At 46.1% G+C, this 19,021-nt stretch overlaps 1 protein-coding gene across 1 annotated transcript in view; it reads right to left on the reverse strand.

The window, feature by feature from the left end:
* CAMK2A (calcium/calmodulin dependent protein kinase II alpha) overlaps positions 1 to 19,021 on the reverse strand; it is an 87,994-nt gene that overhangs the window by 12,869 nt on the left and 56,104 nt on the right. Inside the window, 5 exon segments of the mRNA XM_043982793.1 lie at positions 76 to 151; positions 8,984 to 9,032; positions 10,148 to 10,180; positions 14,903 to 14,943; positions 18,189 to 18,231. Of these exon segments, the coding sequence (XP_043838728.1) occupies positions 76 to 151; positions 8,984 to 9,032; positions 10,148 to 10,180; positions 14,903 to 14,943; positions 18,189 to 18,231 (242 nt within the window).

Genomic DNA, 19,021 nt, shown 5'->3' on the forward strand with positions numbered 1-19,021 from the left:
ATCATTTCCACATCATCATTCAGCCACTTCCCTCCTCCCTTACCCCAGATTGGCAGAAGTGGCCATCAAACTCACGTGTAGGACTCAAAATCCCCATTGCTTATTGCTTCGATCAGCTGCTCAGTCACCTTAATGATCTCTTGCTTTCTCACTGTAGGGCAAAGAGAAAATACAAAGAAACACAAAACACAAAGGGCGTTTGTAGCCTGACCAAGAGGAAGCCTTAGCAATGGTCCCCGGAAACCACGAAGCTGGGGGCCAGTTCCCAGTGGCCCAATGGTCAGCCCAAAGAACTTGGCTCTGGACTAAATTTTTAAGAGCCTCCACTTGGCAGTGGCAAAACATGGCCATGGACAGGAAGGAAAGAGATGCCTCTCTCAGTCCCATAGCCCCTTGTATCCTAGCTGGTGCCCCTGCCTCCAGGTTCTACCCTCCCAATGCAACCTTCACACAATTACCAAGACGATCTTCCTGAGGCATGCGTCTCATCAGCCCCAGCCCAGCCCACCCTCCCACCCCCTTTTCTTTTTCTGTCCATCCCTATCAGCTAATAAGCTGTGCCTCTTCCTGTCTCTTTGCTATTGTCGTAGGAGAATTCTCTGCTCATGGCTCCCCCCCTCTTGCATCTGCCCCAAGATGAAGATTCACCTAAAGTCCCTTAGGGATACTGAAGCCAGGATAGAGTAACAGGTGCATATAACTCCCACCAACACTAAGGGGAAAGGACATTTCCTATTAATAGCTCCCAGTTATACAGTTATAGTCTTAGAGCTGAAAAATACCTTAGGGTTTCTTAACCTAGGTCTATGAACTTAAAAATATACACAGACACATACACACACATATATACATACATATGTGTGTCCACATATCTATATATATGCATATATTAAATATTTATATTTAATATATGTAATATAATCATTAACTTTATATTATTATTAATTGATTTAATATCTATATTATCTATATTAAATATAGATAATCTATGATCTAGACCAATTCCCTCACTTTACATGAGGAGACTGAGGCCAGGAGAAGTAAATGACTGAAAGGTGAAAGATCAAATGAGATTATATTTGTAAAAAGTGTTTAGTACAGTTCCTGGGCCATAGTAGACATTATATAAATGCTTGCTTAAAGGCAGCTGGTTACACAATGAAAAGAGATCTGGGCCTGGAGTTAGGAAGACCTGAGTTCAAATCCAGTTTCAGACACATAGCTAGCTGTGTGACCCTGAGCAAGTCAAATACGCTCTGTTTGCCTCAGTTTCCTCAACTGTAAAATGGGGATGATAATAATACTACCTACCTTATAAGGATCCAATGAAATCAATATTTGTCAAAAAACACTTAGCGCAGTGCCTGACACATAGTAGGCACTACATAAATGTTTATTCCCTTCCCTGACTCAAGTTACACAGCTAATGAGTAGATGAGGAGGGGATCCAACCCAGGCCTTCTGATTCCAAATAGCACCCTCTCTCTACTTCTCTGCCTGACCTCTCACATAGCACTCTGCTCCCAACAGGCCAAGAATCATCAGCTCCAATTCACAAAGAAGGTGAGTTGACTTGCCTAGAATCAGGAATGCAACCTAGGTCTCCCAACTGTGAGTCTTGTGCTCTTTCTGCCATCCCAAGCTTCCCAGAAGCACAGAACAAGAATCCCTCCTACATCACACTGGTGCAAGTGCGACCACTTGCGAAAACCTAAGGATGGGCCAGCTGGGTATAAGTCAGTCAGAGGCTAGTGACCCCCTACTCTAAGGCACGATCTGAGGGTGGGATATTTGGCTAAATCACAGCCAGAGGATGGAACCTGACTCTAAATGACAAGTAGAGGATGGGGTCCTTAGGAAGTCTTGAGTGATGAAAAGGAGAACCCAGTATGCGTAATGAAATCCGAGGAGCCAGCTGGCCTTCAAGGCAGGGTCTTAAATATCCTACCCTCAGCGGTTTTCCGCATGGGGGCCTGAAACTCTGGGACTGGAGCTAGCCAGAGCTGCTCTGCCACCATTTTGTGCTTGCTACCCCACCCACCCAGCCCATCAAGTAACTTGATTCTGGACACACACTCCATAAGGCTAAGGCCGGCCTCTTATGGGTAGCACAAACGTGAACCCCTGTCGACTACGATTATAATAGTTCATGTTCCTACAACTCATCCTATTGACAGAATAGTCCTCATGAATGTAAAATGACAAATAATATTTAATATTTTACAGATAAAGAAACTGAGACTCAGCCATGTTCCATGTGGCTAGTTCAAGAACAAGATTCCAGCTCTAAGAAGAGTCACAGAATCATAACCTGAATGGGAAGGGAAGAATGATTTGTTAAAAAGCCTACTGTGTGCCTGACACTGTACTAAACACTTGTACAAATAGATCATTTGATCCTCCCAACAAACATGGGAGGTAAGTGCTATTATGATCCCTACTGAATAGTTAAGGAAACTGAGGCAGACAGGTCAAGTTACATTTGCAGGGTCACCCAGCTAGTAATTGTCTGAGGCCAGATTTGAACTCAGATCTTCCTGACTCCAAGCCTGACTTCACTGCACCACCTAGCCTCAAACTACCACCTGGTTACCTGAAGAATGAATCCCCTCTAGGATACAATTATAATAACAACGGTTGGCATTCATATAGCACTTTGCAGTCTGCAAAGGATTTTAATATATTATTTCAGGGACATATTGGTCAGCACCTGTGATTTCATAAGTGGAAGAAGCTTCTCTCTCTACCAAAGCAGATCAATGATTGTTCTGTAACCTTTGACCTTAGAGAGTTTTATCTGAGGCATTGAGGGTAAGTGACTTACCAAGGGTCCCATGGCCAGTGGTATCAATTGTCATCCTGACTCCAATGAGCCTCGTCATAACTCTGTAGCATAGTTATTGCAACTATTATCCTAATTTTACAGAATAAACAACTGAACCTCAAAAAGATGAAATTATTTTCCTGAGATCACACAAATAATCTGTGACAAAGCTGAGCCCCGAACCTTGATCTCAAGATTCAAAATCTGGGGTTCTTTCCACTACCACACCAGATGGTAATAATGGAGATAAGCTGTCATTTCACCTCCACTTGAAGGCCTTCAGAAACATTCCCACTTACTTCTTGAAGTATTATCATTGGACTGCTCTAATTAGGTGCCGCTAGATGGCACTATGGTACACAGAGTGTTGGGCCTGGAGTCAGGAGGACTCATCTTCATGAGTTCAAATCCAGCCTCAGACACTTTGCCAAGAAAACCCTCAATGGAATCACAGAGAGTCAGACATGATTGAAAACAACTGAATGATGACAACAAAAATTGACTCTTATTTTTGAGCCTCAGTCTGGATATCTGCCATTTCCACCTACTGATCTTAATTCTACTCATCAGTGCCAAGCAAAAATATCTACTCATTCCTCCATATGATCAATCATCAAGCATTTATTAAGCACTTAACTATGGGTTAGATATCGCGTTCAGTGTTGGAGATACAAAGATAAAGCAAAACAACTCCTGCTCTCAAGGAATTTACAATCTACATTTGTTGTTGTTCAGTCCTGTCCAACTCTTTATGAGTTGGGGTTTTCTTGGCAAAGATACTGGAGTGGTTTGCCATTTCCTTCTCTAGTTCATTGTACAGATGAGGAAACTGAGGCAAACATTGTTAGATGACTTGCCCACAGTCCCACAGCTGGTAAGTGTCTGAAGCTGTATTTGAACTCAGGTCTTTAAAAAAAAAAACATGCTAAAAATTGGGGCAGCTAGGTGGTGAAGTAGATAAAGCACTGGCCCTGGATTCAGGAGGACCTGAGTTCAAATACAGCCTCAGACACTTGACACTTACTAGCTGTGTGACCCTGGGCAAACTTAACCCTCAAACTTAACCCCCCCCCAAAAAAAAATACCATACTGAACTCAGGTCTTCCTGACTCCATGCCTGGTACTCTATCCACTGCACCAGCTAGCTGCCCTACATTGCATTATCTTAATAATACCTCCCATGTGCCAAGCACTGGACTAGATGTTAGATGTTGGGGCTATAAAAACAAAAATGAAAGTCTCTACCTTCCATGTGCTTGCATCTGACAAAAGTTAAAGACAAATTGGAAAGAGGGCATTAGCAGCTGGTGAGATCAGGAAAGGCTTCATGTAGATGTTACTCGAGCAGAATTTTAAAGGAAATTAGTGATTCTTCCAGCGTCATAGTCAATATGTGTCAAAGTGGGGACTCAAGCTTAGGTTGTCCCGACTCCTGGACCCGGCTCTCTCTCTACTATACTACATGGCCCTTCTATGAGCCCCATAATATTCCTAGGTCCTTAAACCCTTTCTCTAACATCCCATGTCTCTTCAGAAACTAAAAAACCAATGAATGTCTGCCTCAGACCCATCCTTCTGGGAGTCCATCCAGCAGCTCTTCAGAGGCCGCAGGCCAGATCCCCACTTGGTTGCTGACATTTCACATGCATGGTGATTGCCCTGGCCTCCTGGGAGTACTTCTTTTCAGAGAGCAGAAACATGAAGCACTAAGAGGTTAAGCAAGTTTCTTAAGGTCATATAGTGAGTCAAGAGCCAGGAAGGGGCCTAAGCTCCTGCTCAGTATATTCTCATTAGGGGCAGAGCCAGGGAATCATAGAGCAGAAAGCTGCTGTGGAGGAAGTACTAAAGGTGCTGGAGGAGAGAGAACTGGGTTCAGGAGCTAGTTCCTACCGTTAGCAGATTTTTGTGTCGCTGGCCAAGACACTTCACTCTCCTCATCTGTAAAATGGTGTGTGTGGGGAGGGGGGAGGTGTCCCTAAATCTTCAGAGCATATCTAGTCTTACCCCTTCTTCTTCTTCTTATTATTATTATTATTATGATTATGATTATTATTATTTTGGTGGGGCAATGAAGGTTAAGTGACTTGTCCAGGGTCACACAGCTAGTAAGTGTCAAATGTCTGGGGTCAGATTTGAACTCAGGTCCTCCTGAATCCAGGGCCAGTGCTTTATCTACTGCGCCACCTAGCTGCCCTTTATCTTTCTTTGAATCCCCACTGCTAAACACAGAACTTGGCACATAGCAGGCATTTTATAAATATATGTGTTAGATAGCGATAGCAATAACAACATCAATATAGATAGATACACATATGTGTGTATACATATATATATATATATACACACACATTGTAAAAATATGACTGATTAACTGAAATTCAGAGAAGATCAATATTTTTCCCAAGATCAAACAGGGAATAAGTTGGAATTCAAATCTAGCTACCTCTAATTTCAAACCTCTTCACTTTTCCACTAAATCTAGAAAAGATTTACTTATAAATATGTAAAATATTAATATTTATTTAGATGTAAATATGTAGAATATTTACATACAAAAATACAAATGTGTAACAATATTTACATGCAAATAGTAAATATAAATCTTAAATGTTTATATGATACATACATATTTGTGTATAAATATATGAAATATTTCTATATCTGATATATAAATATGTATGTAAATACATAAAATATTTATATATTCAATATATGAATGTTTGTATATAAATATATAAAATATTTATACTTAATATATAAACATAAAATATTTATACATAAGATATATAAATATTTGTGTGTGAATATATAAAGTATTTCTATATAAATATATATTTATATAGAAGTATATAAAATAATATCATTTAATCAGTGGAAATGACATCAAAGAAGAATTAACATATGCTTTTCCAGCATATCCCAAGGACCTTTAAACTTTTTTATTAGGGACAGCTAGGTGGCGCAGTGGATAGAGCACCGGCCCTGGAGTCAGGAGTACCTGAGTTCAAATCCGGCCTCAGATACTTAACACACACTTACAAGCTGTGTGACCCTGGGCAAGTCACTTAACCCCAATTGCCTCACTAAAAAACAAAACAAAACAAAACCTTTTCTATTGGACTTGGAGGTGACTTCTTCCCTATGTATTGTCTCCCCCATTAGAACATGGAGCTCCTTGAGAGCCAGAACTGTCTTTTCTATTTGTACCCCCAGTTCTTTGCAAACAACACTGCACTGTCTTAAGCTTACTTGTCTGTTCTTTGCCCTGAGAAAAAAAATATCATGGAAACAGCCAAAGGAAACAGGCAAAGAAGAGTTGATGATCAAGTGAATCCCTCCTTCCTGCAGTGTGTCATGGTAAGGAGAACACTGGTTCAGGAGAAAGAGGACTTGGGTTCAAATCATGCTTCTGATGCTATCTTTGTGACTTTAAACAAGTCACTCAACTTCCTGGAACCTCATTTTACTCATCTGTACAATAAGGGAATTGGGCCAGGTGTTCTCTGAGGTCCCTTCCACCTCTAAATCTATAATCCAGAGACTATATTGCTCTCTCATCCCTCACCACCTCCAAGAGGAGAGGCAGAGGTAAGGAAGGAGTCTGTCAGGATACAGATGCCCCATGAGGAAAAGAAGCTGGCCAGAGACCCCTAGGGTTCCTGCTTCTTCTCCACTCTGCTTTGCTCTACCACTACCTGCCAGTGGGATAGCTCTCTTCCAGAGATGCCTAAACCCAGGCCCTGGTCCCCTTCTCATTCAAAGCTAGTGTCCTTTTTGGCTTCACACAAAATCCTGGGATCAGAACTCTAAGACACCATTGGATGGCTATATCATCACAGCCCCATCCCAGCTGACTGAATCATAGCTTGCCTCCTCATCAGAGAAATATTTATCAGAAGGCCTTCCTCATTTATAATACCACACATTAAGAAACAGACACATGCTTAAAATTGTATAGTTAGCAAAAGGTCACCCAAGTGAAAATCTCCGCTCAGCAGCTTACTGCCTGGGTGACCTTGGGCAAGTTACCTTTACCTCCAGGACTCAGTTTCCTCATCTGTAATATGAGCAAGTTGGACTGCATCATCTCTAAGGTATCTTGCAGCTTTAAATTCCATGATCAGAGACCTCATTCAAAGGCTCTCAAAGTGCAGTACAGGAATCTCTGGGGATTCCCCAGACCTTTTCAGAGGCTCTGTGAGATCAAAGCTATTTTCCTAATAATACTAAGATGATTTCATTCCCAATATGGTAAATATTGATAGATATAATGCATATAAACAAAAGCTCTTTGGAGATCCACAACATTTTTTAATAGTGTAAAGATCTAAGGCAGAAAGACTCACCAAAAGGGCTTCTGAGAACCACTGATCTAATTCAACCACTTTATCTTACAAATAAAAAAATTAAAGCCAAGAGGGATTAAGTAATTTACCCTTGGTTACACAGGTAATAGTAAATAATGACTAACATTTATATAATCCATAAAGTTTACAAAATACTTTACATACATTATCTTCTCTGGTAATGAGACAATGAGGTAGCAAGAACTGGGATTCAAACCCAGGTCCTTTCTTTTTTCCTTTTTCCCCCAGTGTTATTTTCACTAGTCTACACTGAGTCCAGCAATTCCTACCAAATAATAAGGAGTTCCCCAGAGGCCTGATCACCCTCAGGATTTGTCTATTAAGTCTGTGGGAGCTATAAAAGGGGGTTCCACTTTTCCCTTGGGGCCAATAAGCCCTCTCACACCCCTTGTCTCTGCTTTGGGCAGACACCACTGACAGCCTTGATGTTGGCCCCAGCCCCTCATGGCAGCTTCCTGAGAAGGGTAATACCAGCTGTGGTATCAATGCTGGGCCCAGGATGGAGATGAAACCAGCCAACTTCCCCAAATTATTTTCCTAGAAAGAAGTCACGTTAACTAAAAATTCATGTTTCAAACTGAGCACTAAGAACTGACTTCTCTCTGGCTGTAACTGGTAAGACTTAGCAATCGTTCTGTTACCCCACCCAGAGGGTAACTGGGAGAAGGAATGCAAATACCAAGAGGATTTGTTATCATTTGTAGATCTGGATCTTTGATTGTTGAGGGTTTCCAAAATGGTATCAGATCCAAGATTAGGGCTAAAGGAGGAGTGGGAAATCAATGGTTATCATCTCAGCTTTCCAGACTGGCAGCTACAAAAAAACATAAACTTTTGGAGTGTTTTGGGGCCCCAAGAAAACCAATATCATGTCTCTTGGGACAAGGGTGGTGATAAAGGGGGAGGGATGATATGTGAGACACCAAGTCTCACTGTGGTTAAGTGATCAGAGAGGGGAAGGTCCTTGGGCTTCAGAATGGAGAAGGCCTGGAGTCAGGGAATTAAGAGAGGATGGTTGGTGACTTTAAATCATGAACCTAGGAGGCTAGACTTTGGGAGGGGAGTCTACTCGATCCAGAAGTATGCCATTCTTGAATGGAGGGAGACTGAATTTCTGGGGGCTTATCCTGATACAGCACCCAACCCCTTTCATGGAGGATCCAAATCCTTGCAGGGATTCAGAAGGGATCAGAGAGGCAAGCAGATCTATAAGCTTTGGAAGCATCCAGTCTGACTCAGGTGAATTTATTTTTATGCATCGTTCATTACTTGTAATTCCACCAAAATATTTCTGTCCCTCACTCTTCTCCTCGTGCCCCTAGTGAGTGAGTGTGTTGTATGTATGTGTGGCAAAGGGACAAAGGAAAGGAGAAGATGCCAGAAGTAAGAAGCACCTTATGGTGGCATCAAAGGATAAATGAAGATCGGAGATGGAGAAATAGAACACAGTGAGTCTAGTCTGATCACTTGTAATTAAATGATCAAAGAAAAGCTTCTGCCTGGATGAGATCTGGAGTCTGGGACTAAAAATTAAAGAGACTTCCCATGCCTATTGCAGCTTTGCCCCTCTGGGGAATCCAGCACCCTAGTCCTGTGGGGTTTTCCCAATAGCAAAGGAGTTCAAATCCAAATACTTTTGTCCTACTCTGATTAGACAATCCCTCAGGGCAGATAGTAACTTCAGCATACAGATTCCCATCACAAATGGACAGACTAGACTTAAATTGGCAAGGCTACAAAAGGTTCAACCAAAGGAGTCTCCCATAAGGGAAAATGGAACCAGCCCTCCTACCTTTGGTGTCTTCATCTTCAATGGTGGTGTTGGTACTCTCAGAGGATTCCTGGGCAAAGAATAGGGGGGGGGGAAACAACAGGAAAAAAGTGAACCCCAGGCTGACCACTGAGACCAAGGAACCTGTGCAGCTGATGGCAAACATAACAGCTTCTCCCAACCCTGATCACCAGAGAACTTGGCTGATAGTCCAAGAGCCAAATGGGCCCTGGAGCCCAGACAGAGCAGCTAAAATCCAACCTAACTTTCAAACTCAGGGAGCAATGAGGAGGAGGAGGGGAAGAAAGGGAGAAGGAGGCTATGGTGGAGGGGCTGTCCATGGCGGTATCTTATGGGAATGGATACATAGAGAACTCTAGCCTCTGCTATGAAATGGGAGGGAGCTTTAGCCAGAAGAGAGTTGAAGGAGTAGTGGAAGGGAGCAGTGACACCATGTTGACTATACAATTGGGGGGTGGGGATGGGGGGGGGAATGGTACAAATTTACAGAAAAAAAGAAAGGAGGGAGAATTCGGATGAGGGCGAGAGGGAGTTGTGCAGAAGTGGGAGAGAACACATGAACTACAGTCAGGAAAGAGATGCACAGTCACACAAAGCGCATTTCTGAGCCCCAAACGCACCTGCTGGTTACATTGACAGGCCTACAGAGATGTCAAGGAAGGCCAGGGCTGAGGTTGGCTCTGCCCAAGGCACACTGGGCACCTCACTCCACGAAAGACTCCAGGCGGGGTCCCTACACTGCCATACCAATGCGTCTATACTGGCCACCACTGAGTCATCACTGAGTAACTGAGTAAGTTTAAAAGTTGGGTTTTAGGGTCAAAGCTTCAGGCTTCAGGCTGGAGAACTCCAGTGAGAATGATTCAAGAGCATCAGACTGGGCAATAGCCTGAGGAATTGGACAAGGTCCGTGCCAACTCTTGTCCACAATGGGCCATTATTGGTTGTGTACTATGAAATGTATTGTCCCAGAGCACTGGTTTGAAGGTATTAACATAAACACACAAACAACATACATACATGTTTGCCACACAACACACACATACCACACACGCCCTTGGCCCCCTCTCCCCACCCCGCATTCCCAGCGTAACCTCTAGGAGCAAGGCGGGAGTGCGCTGAGGCCCAGCATTACCGGCGTTTGGGAAGACGGCAGACACTCACCATTAACTGAACACTGGAACTGGACTTTCTTTTCTGGAAAAACAAGGAGAAGAGATGGGACAGGAAGAGACACAGTGGCAAAACGGTAGAGAGTAGTGGGGAAAAGAAGCAGAGTGGGGGAGGAAGGAAGCAATGGCCCCTGGGCCAGTCTCAGCAGTACTTCAGAGGCGTTGAAATCCGACACTCAGAGAAAGAGGGTAGTGCCCAAGGTGCAGCATGCCCGTGATCCTAGGGACACTTTCCCCACTTACCATAGCTCTGAGGACCAGCCAAATCTGGGGCCCTGCCTAACTCTGCCGGGCCTTGTCATTCCAATTCTTCTAATTCTGCCTAGGCCTCGTCCTTCGAATCCTCCACATCCCAATACAGAGTCCCTCCTGAACAAGAGCTACCCACCATGACAGGCTTTGGTGAAAGAGGGGGTATGGTGCCCTGGATGCCAGTCACCCCCAGCAGCCAAGCCAAGACTGCCACAACTGATTGGCTTTCAAATGGAAATGAGACTCTAAGAGTTGAGAATCGGTGCTCTCTGATCCTCCTGGGGTTTATCAGAAAAGACCCTCAGCCGTTAGTATTCTCAGGGCTTTTAGCTTTCCAGAAACAAGAGCAGGACAGGCCTCAGTGAAGTCTCAGAAGATTGGGGTAAACTGGTTCAGATACCAGTCTCAAAGGCAGCTCCAAGCTATCTGGGAACAGTTGTTAAGTGCCTCTGCATAGCGCTCTTCCATTTAGCATTAATTCTAAATCAAGTTTGATCTCCAACACTTATTTTTCTAACGTCTTACAAATTTTCAAAGAGCAGAGAGGCTAACTCCATTTTACAGATAGAGATGCTGGAGCCTGGAAGAGTTAAATGACTTGCCCAAGGTCATGCAATGACCACTCAAATTTTGGTGGTGACCTTTAGACTATTCCATCTCTCTTAGTTATCTGGACTTTTTTTTATCTCCCAATCTGAAGGCTGAAGTGGAAAGGGAATGGGAAGAGGAAGGAGAAGGGAGTGGGGTGGGAGGTAAAGGAAGCAAGGTAGGAAGATGGAGGAAGAGAAAGCACGGCTCCAAATGATTTTCTCTTTCTCTGACTCCTAAACCAGAAATCCAGGTATGCATAAAGTCCCTGTGTGCCCGGGTGAGGTGGGACTGAGATGTCTCAGAAAGCTAAATAGGATTCCCAGTGAGCCACAGTGTCATAATGCCAAAGCTCGCTGATGACTCACAGAGTGCTACCATCCTGGAGGGGTGAGTAAGGGCTTAGAAACTGCATTCAGGAGCCTGGTTGTTAGGCTCTAACCCCCCTCCAGGGCCCCCACAGCCTTCTTCTGTGAGGAGCTGGGTAGCATTCTCCACTGAAGGAAGTCTAGTCTCCTGTGCCTGCCTGCCCCCCCAGTCACCTCTTCCATAGACATGGTGCCCTAGATGGGCTCTGTGCCGTAGTGGGGACTCTGGCAGGGGTTGGAGTCCAGTAGCTGTTCTGTCTTCAGCTGTAACCCAAAAAGACAGGGGGGCTGAGAGACTTGGCTCTACTCACTCAGGTCTGTCACGTGGGGCAGACGCTTCAGACGAAAACAAGATGCAAACACAGAGCAGCGACTGCACTAGGTTCTGGACGCACAGTAACAGGATGGGACACGGCGGGCGGGGGTGGGGAGTGAGCGCACTTATCACAACAGGACAGGATGGGACACCACATGTTGGGGCAGTGAATGGCTTTGGAAGCCTCTGCAAGGCGGAAGGGGTGGGGGTGGACAGGAGAGGGGCCTCTTTTCCCCGCCTCTGTCACCATTATATAGGATCTGGGGGCTGGGGTGGGCAAGAATCAGGGAACTCAGGCCCTCTGCCTAGAGAAGCAGAGGGTGTAGAAATGAGAGGTTTCCTGAATTGCCCCTAAGAAGTCACCTCTTTGATGGGGACGGGAGGGAAGGAGATAGGAAGGGGGATGTCTGTTTCTCCCTGATGTACCAAACCCCATGTATAACCCCTTGAAGATCTGTCTATTAAGAAATAAAAGCCAGCATGTGCTGGCTGTCCAAAACCTGACTCCCTCTTATTTGGGGGACAGTTTCATCAGAGATGCTCATTCAAAGAAGGGAAGGCTAGGTTTGCTCATCCTGCAGATTCCAATGACGGGTAATAGCTCCTTGGGCATTCCTGGTCAGAGCTTCTGTCCTTCCCCCACCCCAATCCTGCCTCCCTCCTGAGGCTGCCAGAAGAGAGGAGAGCGTGGTGAGGCAGTATCATTGGGGTAGGGGAGGATCTCCCAGGGCTATCCCAGCCAGGCCTTCCCCTGACTAAGAGCAATGGCAGGCACCCCAGGATGTTGGCTCTCTTCTGCCTCCCCACCTGCCCAGGAGGCCTAAGATGGCATTCTTAGGTTGTGCTGTGGGGCAGAGGAACAGGGTGTCATTTTGGTCCACATGGGCAGTGCCAACTCTGCTGCCCACAGATGGCAGACTCAGAGTCTAGGCCCATCTACCGCCTCTCCAGCACTGAGGCCCCTTTGTCTCTTGCTTCTCCATCTCTCTGGCCTCATACACAGAGGATCCAACTTCAAAGCCAATTTGCAAAAGCCACCTTGTGGTCTCAGCCCTCAGGCGTACAGACCTTGCCTGAGATTTGGTGGGAGAGGTCCTGAGGATGAATCACTGTCCCCACCTACCCAGTAGAATTCCTTCTTATTCCTCAGACTGAAGCACCTTTGTCCCAATAGCACAGATTTACATCCCAACTGACCCTGTAGGAGTCTGGGCCTCCCCCTTCCCCAATCCCTAAAGCAGCTTCTCCTCAGAATCTGCCCCAAAGCCCGTCAAACAAACCCCATCAGAACTTTCTGCCCTATCTCCCCTAGCCTCAGGATACTGACTGCAAGGGAACATGGCCTATGAACAATTCTAGCTCAAGGCCTCTTCAACACTAGGTCTTTTTGCAGGAATCCTGTCACCCCGGCTCAGCAAAAGAGACACCAGCAACGAAGGAGGGCCATCACGCATCCAAAGTCAGTAACCCCTACTGCGAGGGGATCTCAACATCGCCAGCCCTCAGTTTCCCAAATAAACCATGAGAAGGCATGGCAGGAAAAAATATAAAATCATCCAGAGTCATCTCTAATTGATTCTGGAATATGGTATATATTTTTGTTTGCTTGTTTATTGGGGGGGGGGGGAACAGGTTCTTTCATCTTATTAATTGGGTTTGACTCAGGCCAGTAATACAATGAATCTAGGTTTCTGGAACTACCTCAGAACAATGATTGGGACAGTCAGCTGGACAATCCAGAAAGGCTAGCAATCTAACACTAGAAGCACTAAATTCATGACAGACTAATCCACTTAGTTTAGATTATTATAGACTTCCCAGAAATCCCACTGTCACTCACTTTAACATCATATAATGGCATGGAGCCCATGTACTGAGGGAGCTAAGTGTGGTAGGATGACAAGGCCTATCCAGGAACAGTGACCTTGTGGTGGAAGGGAGCCAAGGGATAGAGAGGAACCAATTATGTTTCCTAGAGGCACGAGCACCATTCATCAGAGAGAGGAGGAAAAGGATAGTAGATAAAAGGGAAGAAGTGAAGATAAGGAAGTGTCATTGGGTGACTGGCCATCAGCATGATATGAGGGTAAGGGTGGGGGAGAAAGGTAATTTATGTCCACTTTGTGGAGGTAGAAGGTCAACCGTTCTTTCCTCTAGGGAGGGGACAGATATTCTTCAGATATTCTTAGGCCCTGGAACTCTTCAGAGGAGATATGATAGTCAGGGGATATAATCATTGATCAGGCAGCATCCCCAGTAGGCCACTAAATATGTCTTTGGGGAAAAAATAGGACAGGTCTTTTTAGCCATTTGGGTCCTGGATACCCTACTCCTGGTGAGTCCTTATTCAGTAGGGCCATATACTTATTCCTGCCAAATGGCCCTAAAGAGAATGGAAGGACATCAGTGAAATTTGGGGGAAGGTGTGCAGGCGAAAACCTCCCTGTTCATCCTTATATGTGGGGGTTTTCTCCCAATGACCAAGGCTCATGGACACCTACAATCTTCTATGGGAAAGTTTTTGTTATCCCTCTTAATTCACAAGCACTCACTCATCCTCTTGTTCTCTATCACTCCAGGTAATGGGTGGGAGTGGGAGGATTTAAACCCTTTCCCTTTTTTTCTTGACCTACCCTCTCCCCCCATATTCAGACTTTCCTTTACACTCTTTCCCCCTTTTATCTCCCAGATTTCTGCTCCTGACCATCCCATGCTCTTGCAGGAGAGCTGTGTCTTGTGAGAAGACACCCAATGGTGAGATGGTGAAGAAGAGACTGGGAAATGAGGAAGAAGAGAGGCCATCATCCCAAGGGACCCATTTTTTAATAGAATAATCCATGTGACTTGATTATCACCAACAGCCAGGATGCCGCCATCACTGGTACTGCCCCAGATGATCAGGCTTATGGGTATAGTAGGATACCCAGAGGAGTTGGAGCCCCACCCCCTCCTCAATGCACTCACACACACACAGAGTATAAACTCTGTTATCATAACATCATAGATTCAGAATTGGTAGTAACCTTAAAGAGAAAAAAAAAACATTTAATCCATCCCCCTCATTTTATAGATGAGGGAAATGAAGGCCAGAGAAATTAGGTAAACTACCCATAGTCAGGTAGTATGTAGCAGTTGGGATTCGAACCCAGGTCCCCTCTGGCTTCAAATCGTGTGCTCTTTTCCACCACACCTGAGGCCTTTTCAGGCATCAAGGGGAGCTTACCTTCACACCATCATTCTTCTTATTGCCCCCGCTCTTCCCTCCTGTGATGGAGACAAAGTAGAGAGTTATGAGCACAAGGCAGGGCACCAGGGCCCATAGTGTGAGGAGGAGCAACATCAGAGAGCAGCAAGGCAGAGGATGAGAGGCTAGGGGAGAGGGACACGGGCCAGGCTGGATCCGGGATCCTCAGGACAGACACCCTCCTCTTCCTCTTCTTCCTCCTTTTCCCAGCACCAGCGTTGGCCCCCTGGGGGAAGGGGGAGTTTCCTTCTCTGTGAGCCACAGGATACTCGGGCACTTCAAAGAAAGAGAACTCCTCCCCCAAGGGTCCTGGCCACAGCAGAGCCACAGGGGTCCCCCATCAGCCTCGGGGGATTTCCTCTGAGCCCCATTCAGTCCGAAGGCTAATCCCAGAGTCTCAAACTCCTGTGACAGTGGAAGTTTGTACTCTCTCCCTGCCTCTGCCCCCTCTCTAATTTTAGCCCCATGCTGCCTCGGTCATGTGTCACCCGATCCTCCTCACTAGACAGCTGCAGGCCCTGTTTTGGCAATGAGAAGAAGCAGATGCCCACCCACTGTTCAGGTCCTAACCCAGGCCCCCCTCCCAGGGCCAGACTGGTGCCTTCCAGCTATAGTAGCCCCTCCCTAGACTCTCAGCTCCGGAAAGTATGCCCAGGGTGGGTGTCGGCTCCCCAGACACCAGCCGGAAAGAAGATAAACCAGCTGCCTTGGGACTCCTGTTCCAGTGAAAACTCCCAGAGGCCTCTGCCTTTCTGTCATCTCCTCACCCACCCCCCCACCTCCTGGATGGAGTGCTTAGGTTTGGATACCAGCAAGAAAAGGTCCCAGAATACCCATCCCAGACTGACATTCTGCCTGAACCTTTCTCTAGGTGTCCTGTGCACCAGAGAGGAGAGTAAGAGGCAGAAGTGGGCCCAAATCAGTCAGGAGTTTAGCTCTGACTCCCCAAAACTGCTTCAAGGAAACATGGTGAGCCTAGCAACCTGATACCTCAAGGCCTATCTACAGTAGCTGCTGTAGCCTTAACTATAATCCACCAGGCCTTGCCCTCTGGCTCCCCTGGCTACCTGTGGATACTCTGTGCACAACGTTCCCCCTCAGAGGCTTTCCGGTACCTAAGAATTCCATAACGTCCCTGCTACATGCCCTTTGAGACTTTTTTTTTAATTGCATACCCATGATGCCTTGGAGCCTGTAACGGGAGGCACCAATTCATTCCTCATATTGGTTTTACACTTTGTACTTTCCAAACCTCATATCCATTATCCTACTTAGTCCACAGAACTTTGTAAGGTAAACAGGGCAGGGATTATTGTGCCCATTATATGGATGAAGAAAGTGAGGCACAGTGAAGGAAAGTGACTTGACTAATATCGTGATTATTAAGCCTAACAGGGAGGAAGAGATCCCTAGATTGCCATCTCTTTCCACTGAACCACTCAACATCTTGTCTCTTTGGCGTTGTCTCAGTTACCTGTCAGTATCTTGTTTTCTTAGTCTCTCTTGGGAGACACAAATACAGTCTTCTTTAGTGGGGAAGGCATTTCCTAACCACTTTCCTGGCCCTTAAGGCCCTGCTTAGAGTCTCTAACCTAGTGTATTCATTTCCTTATGCATGTGCAAGAAACTTCCAAGGGTTCTTGAGGTAGCAGCCTAGAGAAGACAGAGGATGTAAGGGAAACCCTGGAAGGTGGAACATGCTTGGCTTGCAGGCTGAGCAAACAGGATGGCGAAGAGTTAAGAGAATTGTATATTTAGTGCTAGAAAGGATCATAGATTAATGGAGTCAGAGTTTTAGAACTGGAAGAGACCTTAGAGGTAATTGTGTCCCAATCCCTTCATCTTAAAGATGAGAAGTCAAGCGCAAAGAGGTTAGACTGATTGTCCAAGGTCACCCAGATAGAAGTGGAAGAACGAGGATGTGACCCCAAGTCTTCCAGCTCTGAATCCAGGACTCTTTGCACTGTGCCACATTGCCTTGCCTGCTGGATATCAGCATCTAACTGGCAGCTTGAGCACTATGCCATACCCATGACACGCAAAGGCAAGACAGTGTTGGGCTGAGTCTGTTGGGTTGAAGGATGGTTCCCCTACCAATGGGCCTCCAGCTGCTGCCCAAGGTGGATAAGATTCCATGCTTTCTGGCAGTAGGGAAATGGGATGAACCTTCAGTACCCTTGGGTGGGGATATGTGGGACCAGGAAAGGGAGCTGAGATCACACTGCAATGCAGAATCACTCCAAAGACCCCCTCTCTCACTTTGGTGCGAACTTTGCCATCTCAACTCAGCTGCCCTGTCAGTCCTCCCAAACCCCTGGCATCAGCAACCAGACTTGGGCAATGCCGTCACTCACTCATGTGCCCTCAGGCAAGGGTCACTTGATAAATTCAGGCTGCCATCCCTTCCCCCTCACTGCCATCTAGTAAACTCAGATATTGCTGTGCAGCCATTGGGTGCTTCTCACATACCCTCACAGGAAGCCCATGGTACTTCTGCAGGCATCTCCCACTATCCATTTCTTCCCTCCTGGCCGTCCTTTACTGGCCCAACTGGGGAAAGCTCTGATCAAAGCTTGGCCAGCCTCCCTATGTGAGGTTGCCTCTCATACCAGGGCTGCTGTTGTCTTCACGCCCAACCTGAGTCCCATTCTCACACATGACACAGAGAATGATCAAAAGAATATTCTACCTTCCCAGAGTCCTTTAGAGGGTTTTTTTTCCTTTTTTTTCTGGTCCTTTAGAGTTTTTAAAGTACTTTTCTCCTAACAACCTCGTAAGGGTTGTTATCCCCATTTTAGAGATGAGGAAAGTAAGGCTCTCAGAAGTTTGAGTGGCTTGCCTAGGGTCATACAGCTAATTAAGTGCCAGAGTTAGAGTTTGAACCCAGGTAATCTCTCTCCAAATACAAATCTGTAGCTCCAGCCAATGGGGCAGCTTGTTTAGAGACACAGACCTGTCAAGTCCATTGGGATTTTTCAGCACTTGGTCAGCACCTCATGTTCCTCTTCCCCCTCCACCCACCCCTCAGCTGTCACCCCAGTCTTGGCAAAGAACTAGCTGCTTCCATGTATGTATATTGCTGAGCAGGCAGTGATGGCAGTGGGTGGGAACCAGAAAATAATTCCCTGTACTCCCTGGGCAGGATGAGCAGGAATGTTTTCACCCCTGAACTCTCCCACATCCTTAGAGTACCAAGGATATGGAACCCTTCAATCCCGAGTTTGTGTATGTCACATCCTGAGGACCAAAGGGTCCCACCACCTACCAGAGAAGTTCCTGGTGGCCAGCATGGTGGTAAGGATAGCTCCCTGAAACAGACAAAAATAGAATGGCAAGAGGGGTGAGGGTGGGAAGAGAGAGCGGGGAAGAAAAGGGAAAGGAGGGAGGGATAAAAAAATGTGGAGAGTGGGTAGAGGGAGAGATTGTTGTATTCAGAGACCAAGCCTCCCATTCTCCCCCATCCCTCTGTCCATCTGTCCTCAGCACTCCCAAAGAAAAAGTGATTGGCTGGGAAGGGTGTTAGGTGGGCATAACTCCAGGCATAAGATTGTGTTGGACAAGAGTATTAATAGGCAGCTCCGGCCTGAGCCAGGGCTTGCTGGCCAGACTCCAGGAGGCCTGCCAACTAGGTCTCCAAAAAAGCCATGTAAATCTCCTGCCTGAGTCAGGTAGGTGGTCACTTTCTCAACCCTCCTTCCTCTTTCCACCCTTGCCCCCAACTCGAGTTATTCCTCCCCCTTTAGAGCATTCAATGCTCTCTCTCTCTACCCCGACTAAGGAATTCCAAGCCTTCAGAAAGGTTCTCCGTCTCCTCAAATTCCACATCTGTAAAACAGAGGGAGTGGAATACATGACTTCTACGGTCCCTCCGGTTCTGATATCATTTCCTATGATATGGTTTCCGACTTCTGCTTCAATTTCTAAGCTCCCTTTGGCCTCGAAAATCCTGAAGTCAGGTGGGAATCCCCTTGGTCCAGGTCTCCTCCTGGGATTTCACCAGCCCTTTGGTGCCAACATCTTCTGCCTCCCTCCCCACCCCACCCCCATTATTGGAGGATGGGAGGCTCTTGGGAACGTGACACTGTCAGGGAAGGAGAT

The sequence above is a fragment of the Dromiciops gliroides genome, chromosome 2, assembly GCF_019393635.1.
Source record: "Dromiciops gliroides isolate mDroGli1 chromosome 2, mDroGli1.pri, whole genome shotgun sequence".
NCBI lineage: Eukaryota > Metazoa > Chordata > Mammalia > Microbiotheria > Microbiotheriidae > Dromiciops > Dromiciops gliroides.